At 32.3% G+C, this 18,047-nt stretch overlaps 1 protein-coding gene across 1 annotated transcript; it reads right to left on the reverse strand.

Annotated features, from left to right (window-relative positions):
- Positions 1-1,245: 1,245 nt before the first annotated feature.
- Positions 1,246-16,917, reverse strand: LOC115695507 (uncharacterized). The gene is made up of 4 exons (XM_061118289.1): positions 16,893-16,917; positions 16,640-16,758; positions 1,962-2,871; positions 1,246-1,444 (listed from the first exon to the last, which is right to left on the reverse strand). The coding sequence occupies exons 1-3, from the start codon at positions 16,915-16,917 to the stop codon at positions 1,999-2,001; spliced, it is 1,017 nt and encodes a 338-aa protein (XP_060974272.1). The 3' UTR covers positions 1,246-1,444; positions 1,962-1,998.
- Between the last annotated feature and the right edge of the window lie 1,130 nt (positions 16,918-18,047).

Below are 18,047 nucleotides of genomic sequence, written 5' to 3' on the forward strand. Positions count from 1 at the left end.
AATTTAGAGAGAGTTTCTTTGTTGTGTGAAGAACTTGAGTCCAACAAGTTCTTAGTATGGTATTATTGTGTTATTCTTTATTGTTTCTTGTTGAAATTGTATGTGCAGGTTGAACACCTTGGATATCGTTCATCAGACTTCGAGAGAAGTCTAGTTCACGAGACACTTTTCGAGAGGAAAAGTATAAATTAGACACTCTTCAGGAGAAAGATTGCAAGTAACTCACTCTTCGGGAGGAAGTGTGCAAGTGCTACAATTTGAAAGGAGTTCAAGTTCTGGGTACCTCATAAATTTGATCAGAAGAATAGATTACAATAATTGCGGCAAATTCAAAGAGGGAGTCTGTATTTGTATAAGTCAATTTGGTTTTGTAATCACTTGAGATTCATCTAATAAATTTTATTCTCTGGACATGGCTCCGTGGACTAGGAGCAATTCAAAAGGATTGCTGATACCACATATAAAATGTTGTGTCTCATTTTATTTTCTGCAGTATATTTCTGTTTTGTCAGATTCTGTATCTGATAAAATAAAAGTAAATTTTGTTCAAACAATTTTACTGCCGTTCCACATTATTTAAATTGTTTGATAATTTCACTTGGTAATTATAAAAACGGAATTTTAAACCCAATATTATTTATTTTTAGTAGCATAAGTACTCGATATTTGTAAAAATATAAGTTTTCTCTAGTGTTTGTCAATACACTCTCCGTTTTGAACTTACTAAAAGAACATATGGAAGTAACATACTACATGTTTTTATCTAGACTGAATTATATAGAATCTGGACTTTACATGTTCCTTTTTAAGACAATGACAGAGTTTAGGTAGTAACAAAATTAGTGAAAAATTAAAATTTTACAAATATTAGGTATTTATGCCGCTAAAAATAAACATTTACTTTATGTCATTTACAAATTTAAAACTTTAAATACTTATACCACTATTTAACTTTAAAAAAAAAAACATTAGTCTCAATAGATAAGATAACCTTCTTTGGGTGTTGAATGAAGTCAATATTTGTCCAATAATTCATCAATATTTTTTTTTTTTTTAAAAAAAAAGAACATTTGAATTAATATTGTACGAAAAATATATTTAAAATAATAAAAACACTTGTAATTAAAAAAAATCAAAGTTTATATAATAAGAAGCAAAACATAGAAAGCCATGTATAGGAAAAACAATACAACAAGCCATAACAGATCAACTAATAATTCCGTCAAAGGAAACTGAAACCCACAAAGATCAAACCCCAGAAACTTTATAATGATGAAATAAATAAGTTCATGATCAACACACATATTTATTTATAGGTTATTATATATTTCAATTTTCAACAACATTCAAATCAGAAAGAAATAATAATAATAATAATAATTTAGAAAGTTGTCGAGTCCCATATATATGAATCTTCATTTGTTCTCTTTCAAGTGTCAGAGATCTGTATAAGGAGAAGAGGAGGTCATAATAATAACAATAATAATGTTAGTTTTTATAAATATTTATAAGAATGTTTTTAAGTCAATTAATTATTGAGGGTAGCACTTTAGTTTATACAGCCTTCAAATGTGTGTAATGTTCTCTCTCTTCCTTAGAAAAATAAAGACTCTTACTTAAATATAGATAAATACTAAAGGTCACCAGTGGTGCCTAACACACTCCTACGTGTCAATATTGCTATTGGTCCAACTCAGTATCGATTCTCATATAGTTTAATATAATAATTTTAGGGAGTATTGCTAGCCAATCGCAACGCGATATGTCAAGAAGGTGCTAAGCACCTAGTGCCTAATAACAATGCTCAGTTTGGAGGCATCGATTGATCCCAACTCTACTATCAAATCTGGGTTTAGTGAGTAGTACTCTTTGTTTTCCCATTGGCTAAAGAAGAACCCAAGCCCCTATACAAAAATTATCCTTTATGTATATAGTTAAAATATATGTTTATATATTCATACCTTTATTTATTTGATGAGATGAGAATGAGATTGGTCTCTATTTTAATGAACCAATTTCCCTTGCCGACTTCCATCTGAAATTATTTTCCATTTCCAAGCCTTCTTTTAGGGTTCCCTTTTTTCTAGAACACTCGTAGAGTTTCTTGCAGTTCTCAAGTCCAGCATCGTACTCAGCTATCTTCTTCAACAACTCAGCCTTCTTCTTTTCTATTTTCATTGGGAACTCAGTCTCAAGCACTTTACTTACTTGTTGGTAATAGAAATATCTTGTGATCTTCCATAGAGATTCCTCCAAAAAACCCACCTCAAAGGCTGTGTAATATCTTACAAATCTTATGTAATGATACCATTGATGAAGAAGACGTTTAGTGATGTCAGTGACCAAAGTAGTATGCATCTCTTTCATCACTTTACATACAAAGTAAAAGCAAATGCCTTTGAAGTATTGGCTACGTCTTGAGTCGGTAGTAATATCTCCATGTTTGTGAAGCAAGTATTTGATAACAGAGGCCAAATTAAAAGGTACCATATGACCCTTTACATCAACAATCTTCAATGCTACCTCATTCCCTTTTATTTTCAACTTACTTCTCCCAAAGAAAGAATGAAACTCATCCAACATAAACTTCATGAAATCAGATTCTGTAAAACTAGAAAGTTTTAGAACCTCATCAGCTTTATCATCATCATTACTCATGATTTTACTCTTTTCTTTTTCTTCATTCCAGTCAAAATGCCACTTCAAAATGTATAGCTCATAACTATATAATTTGTGGATTAAGTCGTTTAAGGTGACCAAAGATGATAATGTAGTTGGATAGTCAATGTCTTTATTAGGAAAATCCCAAGCATCTTCTCCCAAAACTTTTAGTTTCACATCTCTAATATCACCTTTTAATACATTCATCACCTAAACATACAACTCTAATTATTTTTTACATATTAAAAACTCAATCAACAAATATATAACAAAAACTATTCTACGTACATTAATTAGGAATAATAAAATATATACTTCCGTTCAAATATATTAAACAGTCTTTTGGTTTTTAATATATTTATTTTTCACTACAAAAAAAAAAAAGACTTATCTCGACAGCCTTATCTCGACGTGCCTGATTTTTTTTTAAAAAAATCCTGAGCATATAGGCCCGCTGTTATTGCTATTTTTTAAAACTTAAAATTTGAGCAATCTCGGCGGGCTTGCATGTGCGTGTCGAGATAGGCCTGATTTTTTTAAAAAAAAAAAATTGTAAAACTTAAAATTTGACCAATCTCGACGGGCCAATATAAGCCCGTCGTTATTGGTCCAGCCGTGGTTACCAATAACGGCGGGCCTATATTGGCCCGACGATATTGGTAAAAAAAAAAAAGCCCAGCCCGTCCTTCCACCCTTTAACCTCTCTTTTTCATCTTCTTTCTATTATATCTTCAAAAAAGCCCTATTTTCTTCCCCCCAATTCGAAAATGGCAGCCATTCTCCCCTAATCCAAAAATTCAAGCAAAAATTGATGTGCTCTTCTTCTTTTTCATCACAACCATTTCATAAAAAAATAGGTGAGTTAAATATATACTATTGATTTATTTATTTATTTTTTATATTCTTATCCTAATAGTTGTTAATTTATTTTAGTCTAACAAGTTAGTAAAATGATGAAATTATAGGTTGTATTGGAATGTTTTAGATTGAAATATATTTGGGTAAGCTTCATACAACATAAAGGAAGCTTGAGAATTGATTGGAGCTTCATTTTGGTGAGTTTTGACTTTTTTTTTTCTGTATTTTTTTTTTGGCCGAAAATGGTATTTTCTTTTTGGCCAAAAATGGTATTTTTTCTTTATCTAATAAAAAATGTTAGTAAAATGTCAATTAATATAATATTTTGTAATGAGGAAATGGTTTTATAGAAAATAGATTACCATGGATGATCCAAAGTCAAAAAGAAAAATAATTATTTGAAATGTTAGAAACTAAACTTATTATGTATTCAATATTGGTGCAAGAGGCATCACTTAAGAGACAAAAACAAGTTTTTTGAGAGAGAGCAAGGAAGAGACGGAGATCGGATTTGAAGTGTTCTTCATCCTAATTCTTTTTCTTCTCCTTCTACTTTTACTAAATATTATGATTTTGGCAATATTGGCCTTTTCTATTTGCAATATATGTGATCATGAAACACTGATTTTTTTCATGGTGCTGATCAAATATGCTTTGGATTTTTGGTTCGTTTTGGTTTTAGAATGAATCAAGGAGATTCGGTGCCAAATATAACTCAATTTTATTCAAAGGAGAAATGTTTCTGAAAGAGGTAAGATAAGATTGATGGAGATAAGATGACGCGGCCATAGAGATAGAGAGGTAAAGCATATATATGATTTCTCTTACATTTATGTTTATATTTCGTGTCTCATGCCTTTGTATACATATTAACTTATTCTAGTCCATGTAAGGCTTCAGACTTCATGTGTTTCGGTGCCTGATCTAAATATACTGTTTACGAATTACTCTCAAATCTTGATCGGGGTATTTCTTTTCATTATTATTATTCTTTCGGCTCTTAGTCCTTGTAAACTCTGATAGCCTTTGGACCATTTTTATACACATAATACATATATATATATATAATTATTACATTTGTTTCTATATTTCATAAGGCTCTAATAGTTCATAAGTTTTCCTTTTCGAATCAAAATTTGTTTCTATATTTCTTCGACAGTCAAGGCGCTCATTCCACCGGTGTCTCTCTGTTAGTCTTTAAAGGGAGTTTTCTTTTCTTATATTTAAATTATTATTAGTTTCTAATTCTCTGTGACTGAATTTCTAGGAACAGATGATGTTCTGCAAAGCCGTTACCGGAAAAAAGTTAAAAGAGTTTCATTTTCTGATGACGAGGGTGGTGGCGGAATAACCGGAGACATGATTTGGGTTGTTTTGGTTTAAGCTTTATTACTTTTTATGGTAATTTATATATTATATTTATTACATTTATTATTTTCATATATAGTTATTACATTTATTATTATATTTATATAATTTTGATTTTTGTTATTAATAGTATCTTTTCTTGATTTTTCCTTTTATATGTTTAGCAGTAAAGTTTGTTTCTTTTCATTTATTGAATCAAAAAATTTTAAATTTCTTTCTTTAATATTTTATTTTAATAAATTTTATTATTATTCTTAATTTGTGGTATTTATTTTATTTTAATATCTTTAGGAATTTTTATTTTAATATTTTAAATAATTAAACAAATATTTTTTTCTTTTAATTTAATTTCCTTGATTTAAACTATTGTATTTCTACCCTATTGATAGTTTATAAATTTATATTTAGCAAATTATTATTACTTAATTTAGTGCCAGTTTGATAGTCGAGTTGCGCCATTGATAATGGTTTTGGTGCCTTTCAAGGCTTTTGCGCCTATTATATGGCTGGCCCCTAATTATTTAGGGTAATTTGGTTAACATATCAGTATTTCATGAATTTTAAAATATGTTAAAATTTTAAATAAGGAAATATTAAGTCGTAATACTCAAATTGGATTGTGAATATTAATTAGTTCATTTTATGAGAATTTATATTGACAATAAATTTAAGGTTCATTATATATAACATAATTTTTTGGTGTTAAAATTATAAATGTGGAGATTTTATAATCAATGGGAGGTGGAGACATTAAAAGTGAATTGGGAATATTTTTGATTTTATTCTATTATTAGGAAGATATTAAAATAAATGGATAGTAAAGGTTAATGAGTATTGATTTTATTGTTTTTTGTTGTTCAGATTGATACGAATATAAATAATTTCTAGTAAATCGAATGGCTAAAATAATTAGAAGGTTTAGTATTAGTTATGATGGTGGTATTCCAACCCATCTTTATAGATAACAAATAAGAATAATTAAGCTGAATTGATTTGTGATTATATTAGTTAATTTTAATTTGTTTATATTGTCTATAAATATGGTTTTTTACCATAAATAGATATATAAAATAATATAATTTTATTGTATAAATTATAAATGTGGGGATTTCGTCATCAATAAGAGAGAGGGGACATTAATAATGAATTGAAAAATTTTGTTTTATCCTATAAGATGCTGAAATAAATGGACAATTAAGCTTAATAAGTTTGAGCTTTATTTTATTGTATTGAAAGATAATAATAAAAAATAGCTATATATAGTATTAGGATAGTATTAGATAAACATTATTTTTTTCATTGACATCTATCTATCTTAATACTACTAGTAGCATATTATAATTTATTTAAAAAGTAGTTAATTCCAATAGAGTCAAATAATAGTTTTATCCTGTTGGAAATGTCAATCAAAAAGTTTAGATTTTCCAAGGTTGTTTTTGGAAGATCTTTTCAAATATGGCAGTCAACTTCTATAATTGATATAAATAGAAATAGATCAAATTATAGTTTCATTATATATATTTATGTAGTAGGATTTAGGTTCATTATTTTTTACTAAATTACATACTAAAATTTATTTTAGATGATATGATCTTAGTAAAGGATGGTGACTTTAAGAAGGTTATGAATTAGTGTGCTATAATTCAATTGCTACTAGCCAAAGGGTAATCCCTTTGGCTAGTTCTAATAATTTTTAGTGGGGTTCTGGTTGCTTAGTTCTTGTTGTTTGGTAGATTCTGGTCAATTTGATAATTTTATAATAAAAGTTTTATTCTGGTTTTGGGCTTTTTTCAGGTGTATTTCAATGAGCTAGGAGTGGTGTTTGAAGATGTTATAGCTTTATTGTCTAAATTTTCGGGGGCAGTTTTGTCCTATGTGGCTCGCTTTGGTTATTTAGCGGCCCATAGTTTGGCAAAGCATGCTCTGCGGTTAGACGATGAGCTATCCTGGTTCGAGGAGGTTCCAGCGTCGGTGGCGGACGTCTGCGTCGTAAATTCATAAGTGATTCAAATCACTTTGTCAAAAAAAAAAAAAAAAAATATTGGTGCAAGAAAGTGGGTTTTTATATTAATCAATTTTTTTAATTATCTCTCAATGCTCCATTGGTTTTTAAATACTTATTTTTCAAATTCCCTTCATATATTAATTTTGATGGATTAATGATTACAAAATAGTTTATTTTTAAGTAATTAATTATGTCTATTTCTATTTTCTTCCTTTTTAAAAACAAAATACACTTTATTAAATGCTCCTAATTAGGAGCAAAAATAATACATCTACCTAAAAATTTCAAATATTTTATACAAAGTAAAAATAGTAAATAACAGTGTTTATACTTTTTTTTTTTTTTCTTAAAAAAAAAAAACCGATATTTTTAGTTTTTTGTTTTAAAAAAAATAGGAAATTTCAATCAATTTTTATATTATTTTTTGGACATTGAATAAACACTATATTAAGTGTGATTTTATTAAAAAAAATTGAAGGAATTTTTTTCATATGTATACTAGAAATACTAATAAAATATATACAGCAAAAAATAATTATAAAAACTTATACAATGTATATATATAACAATCTTATTATAATTATTACCAAAAATAACACAAATTTTTTTCTTAAAAAAAACTGTTTAGTTTAAATAAAACGTAAAATATAATTATTATTTTTTTACAAATAAAATAAGTCGTTTTGCTATTATTTAACATTTATTTTTTTTATCATCTATTTCAATTTAGGAATTTGTAAATTTATAATTTTAATAATATAAACTATTTTGTTTATTTATTGAGTATGAAATCTGTGAATGTGTGAACAATATATACATTATACAAAATATAGAGGTGTACTTAAATTAAAACATATTTATTTGGTGAACATTTAAATCTGGTGTATATATATGTGTTAAATATTTTATATAATCAATTTTTTATTTTTTGTATAAAAATAACTGCTCACGAGTTTGAGTTGCTCTATTTTTATTTTCTAAAATTGTATTTCATTGCTTGGAATCCGTTTCTTTTAATACTAGTATCATCAAATGTACTAGTCAATTGATACATCTTCATATTGAGACAGTAAATAAAAAGTATAAGTTCTTTACCACTTTTGTTTACAGTCTCAATGATGAAAATGGGAGGAAGATTCTTTGGAATGATTTGCGTAGTATTGCTACTCAGGATCCATGGATAGTTTTTGGTGATTTTAATGACATTCTCTTTAAAGAAGAAAGAATTGGGTATATAGAGCTAAGTTTGGGAACTCCACGGCTTTCCTAGATTGTGTGAATGACTGTCATTTATCAGATGTGAAGAGTAGTGGTTGTTTCTTTACTTGGAATAACAAACAGCAATCAAAAGATAGAATCTATTCCAAGATTGATAGGGTCATGGCTAATCAATCTTGGATGGATCTATTTGAAAGGGTTGAAGCTGTGTTTCTTACTGAATGAGCGTTTGATCATACTCCGGCAATTCTAAATACTTATCCTGATTTCGCAAGTGGCAAAAAACCGTTTAAATACTTCCGTATGTGGACTTCTCATCCAAGTTACCATTTGGAAGTTAAGAAGATATGGGAACAAAAGATGGCAGGCACAAAGATGTTCCAAGTAGTGTCAAAACTTAAAGCTCTGAAGGTTTTCTTTAGAAATCTGAATAAAGAGCACTACTCAGACATCCATGTAGCAGAGAAAAAGGCAAGGCAAGATCTGGAAAATGTGCAAAGTCTTCTACACCAGCAGCCTTTGAACCAGCAGCTACAAATTCAAGAACAAGAAGTAAGAGAACGGTTTGTCAAGATCCATAAAGATTACTGCTCCTTTTTGCAATAGAAGTCTAGATTACATTGGCTCAAAGAGGGTGATGAAAACTCAGCAATATTTCATTCAAGCATCAGAGAGAGAAGGCAGCAAAATAATATCTTATCTATAGCAGATGCGAATGGAACAAGGCATGAAGATCCGGAGAGCATCACTAAAGCTTTCTTAGCTTTTTATCAAGAATTATTGGGATCCAAAATGGTGAACAGAATGCCTGTTAACATCAGCTTAATCAGAAAAGGAGCGTGTGTGACTGAGCAACATAGTCGGATCCTTAATGCTGCTTACACAATGGAGGAGTTAAAAGATGTTATCTTTGGCATACCAGCAGTAAAGGCCCCGGGGCTAGATGGGTACAACAGCTCGTTCTACCAGGATAATTGGAACTTAATCAAACAAGATATCTTTGAAGCAGTAACTTCATTTCTTCACTCTGTCCATTTACTTAAGGAGCTGAACTCAATGATAATTAATCTTGTGCCAAAAAGTAGATGCCCGAATGTTGTAAGTGATTATAGACCTATAGCCTGTTGTAATGTACTCTACAAGGTTGCAACTAAAATGATTTGTAGCAGGTTGAGGCTTATACTGCCAGATTTTATAGCTCAAAATCAAGGAGGGTTTGTAAAAGGGCGATTCATTGCTCATAATATCATGGTTTGCCAAGATTTAATAAGGCACTATGGGAGGAAAAATGCTAAGGCAAACTGTATGATTAAACTTGATCTGTAGAAGGCATATGATACAATGGAGTGGAGTTTTTTTTAGAAGAAATGCTATATGCCTTTCAATTTCCAAGTTCATTCATCAAGTTGGTAATGACTTGCATCACCACTCCTAGGTTTTCTCTTCTCTTTAATGGATCTCTACATGGGTTTTTTTGAAGCGAAGAGAGGACTTAGGCAGGGTAACCCCATGTCACCTCTGCTTTTTGTGCTGGGAATGGAGTATCTTAGCAGGATAATGAAGAAAATAGGTGACACAGAAGACTTTCAGTTTCATGAAAGATGTGGGGGATTAAAAATAAACCACTTGAGCATTGCGGATGATGTCTTGTTATTTTGCAGGGGTGATTTCAAGAGTGTCTATATGATGCTAAAGGGCCTTAAACTGTTTTCTATGACCTCGGGATTGCAGCCTAACAAGAAGAAAACGACAATTTATTGTAGTGGAATGCATGAGAATGAGATAAGAAGGCTGGTAGATGCTTCGGGTTTTCAGAGAAGTAACCTACATTTCAAGTATCTTGGAGTGCCTATATGTGCCAAGAGAATTTCATCAGCTGAATGTTCAATTCTAGTTGAGAAAATGACTTCAAGAATCAAAGTGTTGGAGCTCAAAGAACCTGTCTTTTGCTGGTAGAACTGTGTTAATCAACTCAGTCCTTCTATCCATCCATATGTACTGGAGCCAAGTCCTTATCCTTCCTAAGAAAGTAATTAAAGAGATCGAGAGTATTTGTAGAAGCTTTCTTTCGTCAGGGAGAAGTAATATGAATGGTCCAGGCAATATTTCTTGGGAGCAACTGTGCAAGTCCAAAAAAGTTGGTGGGATTGGCTTCCAGAACATTGCTAAATGGAATCAAGCTGCAGTTGCAAAACACGTGTGGGCGATTGCTACTAAGAAGGATAATCTGTGGGTAAAGTGGGTGCATAAGGTATATATTGGAGATGAAGATTGGTGGGGGTATGAGGCTCCCAAGCATAGCAGCTGGTATTGGAAGAGAGTAGTGTGCACAAAGGAGTTGGTGAAACAAGTTATCCCTCCTACTCAATTTACAACATCAGAATTTCAAATATCTGCTGTCTATAAACAAATGATGCAGGAACAGAGGACCTATCACCTCAGCAAGCAGATTTGGAGTAGAATAAATATACCAAAACATAACTTTGTGTTATGGGTTGCTGTACAAGAAAAGCTGAGGACTCGGGATAGATTGCAGAAATTTAACATAGTAGCTGATACAAACTGCCTGATGTGTGATAGTGCAGCAGAGAGTATGTGTCATCTATTCTTCGAGTGTAGTTTTGCACAGCACTGTCTACGGGAACTGAGAACTTGGCTGGGATGGAAGTCAAAGAATAAGTTACTGTCGAGCATTCTAAGGGGGATTAATAGAGCAAAGCAGAGCAAGTTCAAGAAGAATTGCTACACTGCTTGTGTAGCTGCTGCAGTGTACAAGATATGGCATGCAAGGAACAAAAAATTCTGGTGCAAAGAGAATACCGAGTTGAAGATACTTGTCCAAGAAATCAAGTGGTTAGTAAAAAATAGAATTACTTGTGTAATGCCCAAAAGTGTAGATCAAAAGGATATAGATTGGTTTAGTAGATTATAATTTTTTCACACAATTTACATGTATATATGTCTGCTCATTGTGAGCCATAGTTTGTAATCAAAGAGTTAATAGTGCAATGAAATTCCTGATTCATCAAAAAAAATTGTATTTCTCTTGATATTTTAGATTTCATATATTGATTAATTAGTACATGTTTATACAAATATTTCCAAAAATTAATATTGTACTGTGAGACTTGAGAGTGCCACGCAATATTTCCATCATCAATTAATAATAATATATATGATTTAGAACGTAATCAAAAAATACAATAATAACTCTTTATAAACATAATTCACAATCTACATTTAAATGACAACTGTTGTATTTGTTGTGTCCTTGTAATATACAGTTAAAGTAGTTAGGTCATAACTGTCTTGACATTTATGACAGTTAGTTTCTTGTCCACTTTGGACACCTATAAATACATTATATAGTTTGTAATTCAAGTTAGTACTACAAAATTTTTTGACTAATTATTAATTATCATCCCTATGTTGTGACTAAAAGGTCCGTGGCTAAATTAGTCACAAAAATTACAATTTGTTGCGACTAAATGTGGTTTTAGTCACAAGTACAAGTGACTAAAAGTAAATTAGTGATAACTTGTGTCTAAATACTATGTTTAAGTCACAAGTAGTTTTTTGTTATGACCAAAAGTCACATTTAGTCACAAAAAAATTATGTTGTGATTAAAAAGTTGTCACTAAAAGTAGCACTTTTTTGTAGAGGTTGAGTAGACATTGTAAACTTCCTATCCTAAAGCAATAAAGAATAAACATTTTGTCTCTCTAATTTTAGTCTCTCTCTCTCTCTCTCTCTCTCTCTCTCTCTCTCTCTCTCTCTCTCTCTCTCTCTCTCTCTCTCTCTCTCTCTCTCTCTCTCTCTCTCTCTCTCTCTCTCTCTCTCTCTCTCTCTCTCTCTCTCTCTCTCTCTCTCTCTCTCTCTCTCTCTCTCTCTCTCTAAGTTTGTGACAATGTGAGTGCAATGTGTTCGAATGGTTAATTTGAATTCTGGTTTAAGTGATGATCGGAGCTGTATGTTTCCAACATGTGGTATCAGAGCTACAGGTGTTCTTGAAGATCTTGAATTAGTTTAGAGAAGATGCGAGCTTTGTTGCTTTTGCAAGGACTGCAAGATGCTTTGTTAGGAGAATTTAAACTCCCTGCAACTCTGTCTGAGAAGGAGAAAATAGAGATTCTTGAAAAAGCACACAGTGCGATTATTCTTAGTCTTGATGATCGAGTTCTCAGGGAAGTGTCCAAGGAAACAACAACAACTTGAATGTGGCTCAAGCTAGAAAACCTCTATATGTTTAAATCTCTAGCAAACCGGTTGTTCTTGAAACAAAAGTTGTATTCTTTTCAAATGTTCCCACGGAAAAGTATTGAAGATCATTTGGATGATTTCAACAAGATCGTTCTTGATTTGGAGAAAATAGGAATCAAGATTGAGGATGAAGACCAGGCCATCATTGTTTTGAATTCGCTGGCTTCAGAACAGTATGACCATTTTGTCGACACCATGATGTATGGTAAGAATTCTTTGACATTAGAAGAAGTGGTCACTGCTTTAATTTCGAAAGAAATCAAGAGGAAATCGAAAATTCAGAAGAAAATGTAGGGATATGGCTTACTGGTTCGAGGAAAATTCCAAAAGAAGGGGAACAAGGCACAAAATAGTCGAAGCAAAGGGAAGGTAAACTCAAAGACTAAGAGAAGGTGTTATGTCTGCAACAAGCCATCACATTTGAGAAAAGATTGTCCAATTCTCAAGAATCACAACTTAAAGAAAGATGGAGATGCTGGTGTGGTCTCAGATGGTGATGATAGTGATGGCTATGACAGTGCAAGTGTTCTTGTGATCACCAAGAACAATAGGGATAAGGTATGGATAATTGACTCTAGATGTTCTTTTCACATTTTCCCTAATAAGAGTCAATTTTCAAGTTATCAATCCAAAAATGGTGGCACTGTCAAGTTAGGTGATAATCATTCTTGCTCCATACAAGGAATTTGAACAATTAAGTTGCAGATCGATAATGAAAACATGGTGGAACTGAAACAAGTAAGACATGTTCCAAATCTTAAGAGAAATTTAATTTTAGTTGCAATGCTTGATCATGAAGGGTTCAAAGTCAAGGTTGAGAAGGGACTGTTAAAGGTGATTAAATGGTCAATAAGTGTTATGGAAGCTACCATTGGCAATGATATCTATGTGCTGCAAGGATGTATTAAAAGAGACCAAGTCAATTTAGTCATGAAAATCTCAAACAGTGTTCACTCTCAAGTGGCACAGGAGACTTGGACATATAAGTCATGGTGGTCTGAAAGTTTTGAGTAAGAAAGGGGTATATGGCAAAGATCAGATCAAAGAACTAGATCTATGTGAACAATGCATTATGGGAAAGGCTACCAAAGAAAAATTTGGAGTTGGAAAACATAAAACCAAGAGCAGTGTGGATTATCTTCACTCAGATCTTTGGGGCCCATCAAGAACCATATCTAGAGGAGGAGCAAGGTATTTCTTGACCTTTATTGATGATTTTTTAGGACATGTATGGCTTTTTATCTTGAGAAATAAATATGAATCACTTAACAAGTTTAAAGAGCTGAAAGTTATGCTTGAAACTTAAACTGAGAGGAAAATTAAGAAGGTGAGGACAGACAATGGATTGGAGTTCTGAAAAGAACAATTCAATCAGTTTTGCAAAGAAAATGGCATTGGGAGGCATCTAACTGTTCCAAGAAACCCTCAGCAAAATGGACTTGCTAAGAGAATGAATAGAACAATCCTTGAAATGGTTAGATGTATGGTTATATATGTAGGTCTGCCTAAGAAATTTTGGGCAGAAACTGCTGTAACAGCATGCTATCTAATTAATAGTAGTCCTTCATATCAGCCATTGAGTTCGAAACTCCACTGGAAGTCTGGATGGGGGGCTCTCCAAGTTATGATCATCTAAGGATCTTTGGTTGTTTGGCATATGCTCACATTAAACAAGGCAAACTTGAACCCAGAGATAGGAAATGCATCTTCCTTGGGTACCCAGAAGGGGTGAAAAGGTACAAAGTTTGGAGCATTGAAGATGGCAATCATCAAAAAAAATTTATTAGCAGAGATGTGGTGTTTGATGTGAAAACTATGTACAAAGATTTGATCAGTTCACAAAATGGTGATGCTGCAGCAAAAGCTGGGAGTGCTGCAGCAAAGGAGAATGAAGAGAAATCTCAGTTTGAGGTGGAGATGGAACCAGATCAAGAAGCTGCAGAGAGAAATGAAAATGTAGTTGAAGACGCAGGCCATGAAGAAGATGTGGAAGAGGCTTCAGATCATGAACAAGACACTCTTGATTATCAATTGGTAAGAGACAGAAAAAGAAGAGCAGTAAAAGCCCCTGAACTATGCAGATGTTGTGCCTTTTTCTCTCAGCATAGATGGCATTGAAGGTGAAGAACTTGCTTCTTATGAAGAAGCTATTCAATTTGAAGATAAGAAAGAGTGGGATAATTCTGTGGACCAGGAAATGGATTCCTTGAGCAAGAATAAAACCTGGATTATGATTTAAAGACATGTTGGACAAAGAGCCATAGGCTGGAAGTGGGTTTACAAACATAAGGAGGGGATTCCAAGTATTGCAAGAGCAAGGTTCAAGGCAAGATTAGTTGCCAAAGGTTTTTCACAAAGAAAGGGGATAGACTACAATGAAATTTTCTCCCCTGTTGTGAATCACACTTTAATCAGGTTGCTTTTGAGCATTGTGGCAACTGAAGATCTTGAACTGGAACAGTTAGATGTAAAAACAACCTTCTTACATGGACAATTGGATGAATAGATTCTCATGAAGCAGCCTAGAGGATATGAAATCAAAGGAAAGGAAGACCATGTTTGCCTGCTCAAGAGATCCCTATATGGACTAAAATAAAGCCCGAGGCAATGGTACAAGAGGTTTGATGACTTTGTACTAAGAGCAGGGTTTAAGAGAAGTGCCTATGACAATTGTGTATATGTCAAAAGCACAAAAGGAATTGTTTATCTTCTCCTATATGTTGATGACATGATCATTGCCAGCAAGAGCATTGGAGAAATAAACAAATTTAAGAAGATGTTGAACCAAGAATTCGAAATGAAAGACTTTGGGCCAGCAAGAAAGATTCTAGGAATGAAAATCACTAGGGACAGATCAGTAAGGAGGCTAATGCTGACACAAAGTGGTTACATTTCTAAGATCTTAAGTAGATTTGGTTTTCAAGATTTCAAACCAGTCTGCAACCCCTATACACAACAATATATGCTGTCCAAATCTCAAGCTCCAGCAATAGATGAAGATCACACATACATGGAGAACATACCATACACCAGTGTAGTAGGAAGTATCATGTATTTAATGTTCTACACCAGACCAGACCTTTGCTACTCTGTTAGTATAGTAAGAAAATTTATGGGACAGCCAGGGAAGGATCACTGGAAAGTGCTGAAGTGGATCATAAGATATCTAAAAGGTACCCCAACTACAGGGCTCATCTATGGTGCCAACTGTAATGGAAAAGAAGTAAGGGGCTTTGTAGATTCTGACTATGCTAGAGATATCGACACTAGGAGATCCCAATCTGGATATGTTTTTCAACTGAATGGATGTACAATCAGTTGGAAATACAATCTACAATCTATAGTGGAATTATCTACAACCGAGGTAGAGTATATAGCTTGCACAGAAGTGTTAAAGAAGCACTTTGGCTTAAAGGAATTACAGTAGAACTTGGCATCAATCAAAGAGAGATACAAGTTCTATGTGATAGCCAAAGTGCTCTCCATCTCAGTAGAAATCAAGTGTTCCATGAGAGAACAAAGCATATTGATGTAAGGATGCATCTTATTCGAGATATAATCTCAGGTGGAAAGATCAAACTACTAAAAGTCCCCACTGAAAACAATGCAACATATGCTTACAAAATCTCTGCCTACTACTAAGTTCACTAAGTGTCTCAAAATTCTGAATGTTTCGAGCTACAACAAGGGCTAAAAATCTCAGGATTCTTCCCTAGGTATATTACAGGTCAAGGTGGAGAATTGTTGTATTTGTTGTATCCTTGTAATATACAGTTAAAGTAGTTAGGTCATAACTGTCTTGACAGTTATGACAGCTAGTTTCCTGTCCACTTTGGACACCTATAATATAAATACATTGTATAGTTTGTAATTCAAGTTAGTTATTGAGTAGACATTGTAAACTTCCTATTCAAAAGCAATAAAGAATAAACATTTTTTCTCTCTCTCTCTCTCTCTCTCTCTCTCTCTCTCTCTCTCTCTCTAAGTTTGTGACAGTGTGAGTGCAATGTGTTTGAATGGTTAATTGGAATTCTAGTTTAAGTGATGATCGGAGCTGTATGTTTCCACAACTAAATTCTAAAAGAAAATAGAGAAAACATATTAATGTATACGAGGAGAACTTTTATATTAACGAAAATATGTAAACATATATGTTAGCAATCATTTGTAGTGAAAAGATAATAGACGTTTTATAGCAAATATTTGTAGAGAACTACTAAAATATTATATATTAAATATCTAAATTAATAATACAAATTATGACATACCTCAGAGATTACACAATGTACGTGAGCGACATATTTGCAGTGGCCACAGTAATAAACTCGAAGTCGTGGATCTCTCTCTTCTTCACAAATGTCACAGTAATAGTCTCCAAAAGTATATCCTCAATGCATGAATCAACAAGATTTAAACAATGCATATGACTCTCGTGCTTTATGACTGAAGGCAATGGACCACATAATAAATGGAGTTTGAAGTCACAATCCAAACATCCAAATATGGAGGATTCAGTTTTACTGAATTCCTTGGAATTAGACTTCATGACTAATTGCTTCATACAATTGTCATGGACATTGCATCGATCATGTGTAGTGTGTATTTTATCTAAAAAACAAAGAATATGTGGATGATATTCATAACTAATGGTTCTTTGTCTTTTAAAACCACATTCCAAACACAACTGAAAATTACAATTGTGAGGACAATCAAAATATAAGCCTGGTTTGGAGTATCCACAAACATTGCATTTACCAAACTGCCATTTCATATGAAGGGAGAGATGAGTGTGATTATTAGGATGGTGGGAGAATTGGATTTGTTGAGGTAATTGGTGAATGCATTGTTTATGAAGGAAATACTTACACCTAAGACACCCATAATAAACCCCAAAATCATCCGATGATTCATGACATGCAAAGCAACTAACATTCATATCATATGCATATGATGGGTTGACAAGCTGTAGCAAGTGAGGATGGCTATAATGTTGAATGCAATGTTGGCCTTCATTAGAACATGTTGTTATTATGGAATTTGATGACATCTGGGTGCACTCAACATCCATATAAAAATGACATTCATCACAACCAAACATGATCCACTTTTTAGGCGCACGCTGGCCACATGAATGACAATTTGTTTTGACACCAGGTAGAAGAAAGAGGGGGTGGTGAGGATGAAAATGGTGATTGATTTGCTTTGGTAGCTCTTTACATGATTTATGCACGTAATAGTCACACAAATCACAAACATAATAATAAGGATCATCAGCTTCACTAAAAGACAAGCAACACATTTCACAACTATTATTTGTGATCTTATTATCATCTTTTAGGAGCATCATCATATGATTTTTGTAACATAAGTGTTGAGTCTCCATTTTCAATCTATATAACTGAAACAATAATAAAAACACCCATTAATAGCTCAACTATATACATATATGGAACACTTCTTAATGGGTATTACCCATTGATGAGTACTAAACAAATTTAACTATAAATATTAATTTTAAAAATATTAAACCATTAAATTTTAATCTGATAGCAAATAATAAAATAGAAATTTAAATTTCTATGCTTAAATTAGCTACTTAATTAAAGAAAATATCAAAAAATATAATTAGAAGCAAACAATTTTATATAGATTAGATATATATGAGGAACTGAATGA

Source organism: Cannabis sativa, chromosome 6 (assembly GCF_029168945.1).
Source record: "Cannabis sativa cultivar Pink pepper isolate KNU-18-1 chromosome 6, ASM2916894v1, whole genome shotgun sequence".
In the NCBI taxonomy this organism is placed as follows: domain Eukaryota; kingdom Viridiplantae; phylum Streptophyta; class Magnoliopsida; order Rosales; family Cannabaceae; genus Cannabis; species Cannabis sativa.

Coding starts and splice junctions, on each gene's coding strand:
- LOC115695507 (XM_061118289.1), bottom strand. CDS start 16,917: ATGAAGTCTAATTCCAAGGAATTCA. Junction 16,759..16,892: donor GTCTAATTCCAAGGAATTCA/GTAAAACTGAAT, acceptor TCATGCATTGAG/GATATACTTTTGGAGACTAT. Junction 2,872..16,639: donor TACATTGTGTAATCTCTGAG/GTATGTCATAAT, acceptor TTGTATGTTTAG/GTGATGAATGTATTAAAAGG.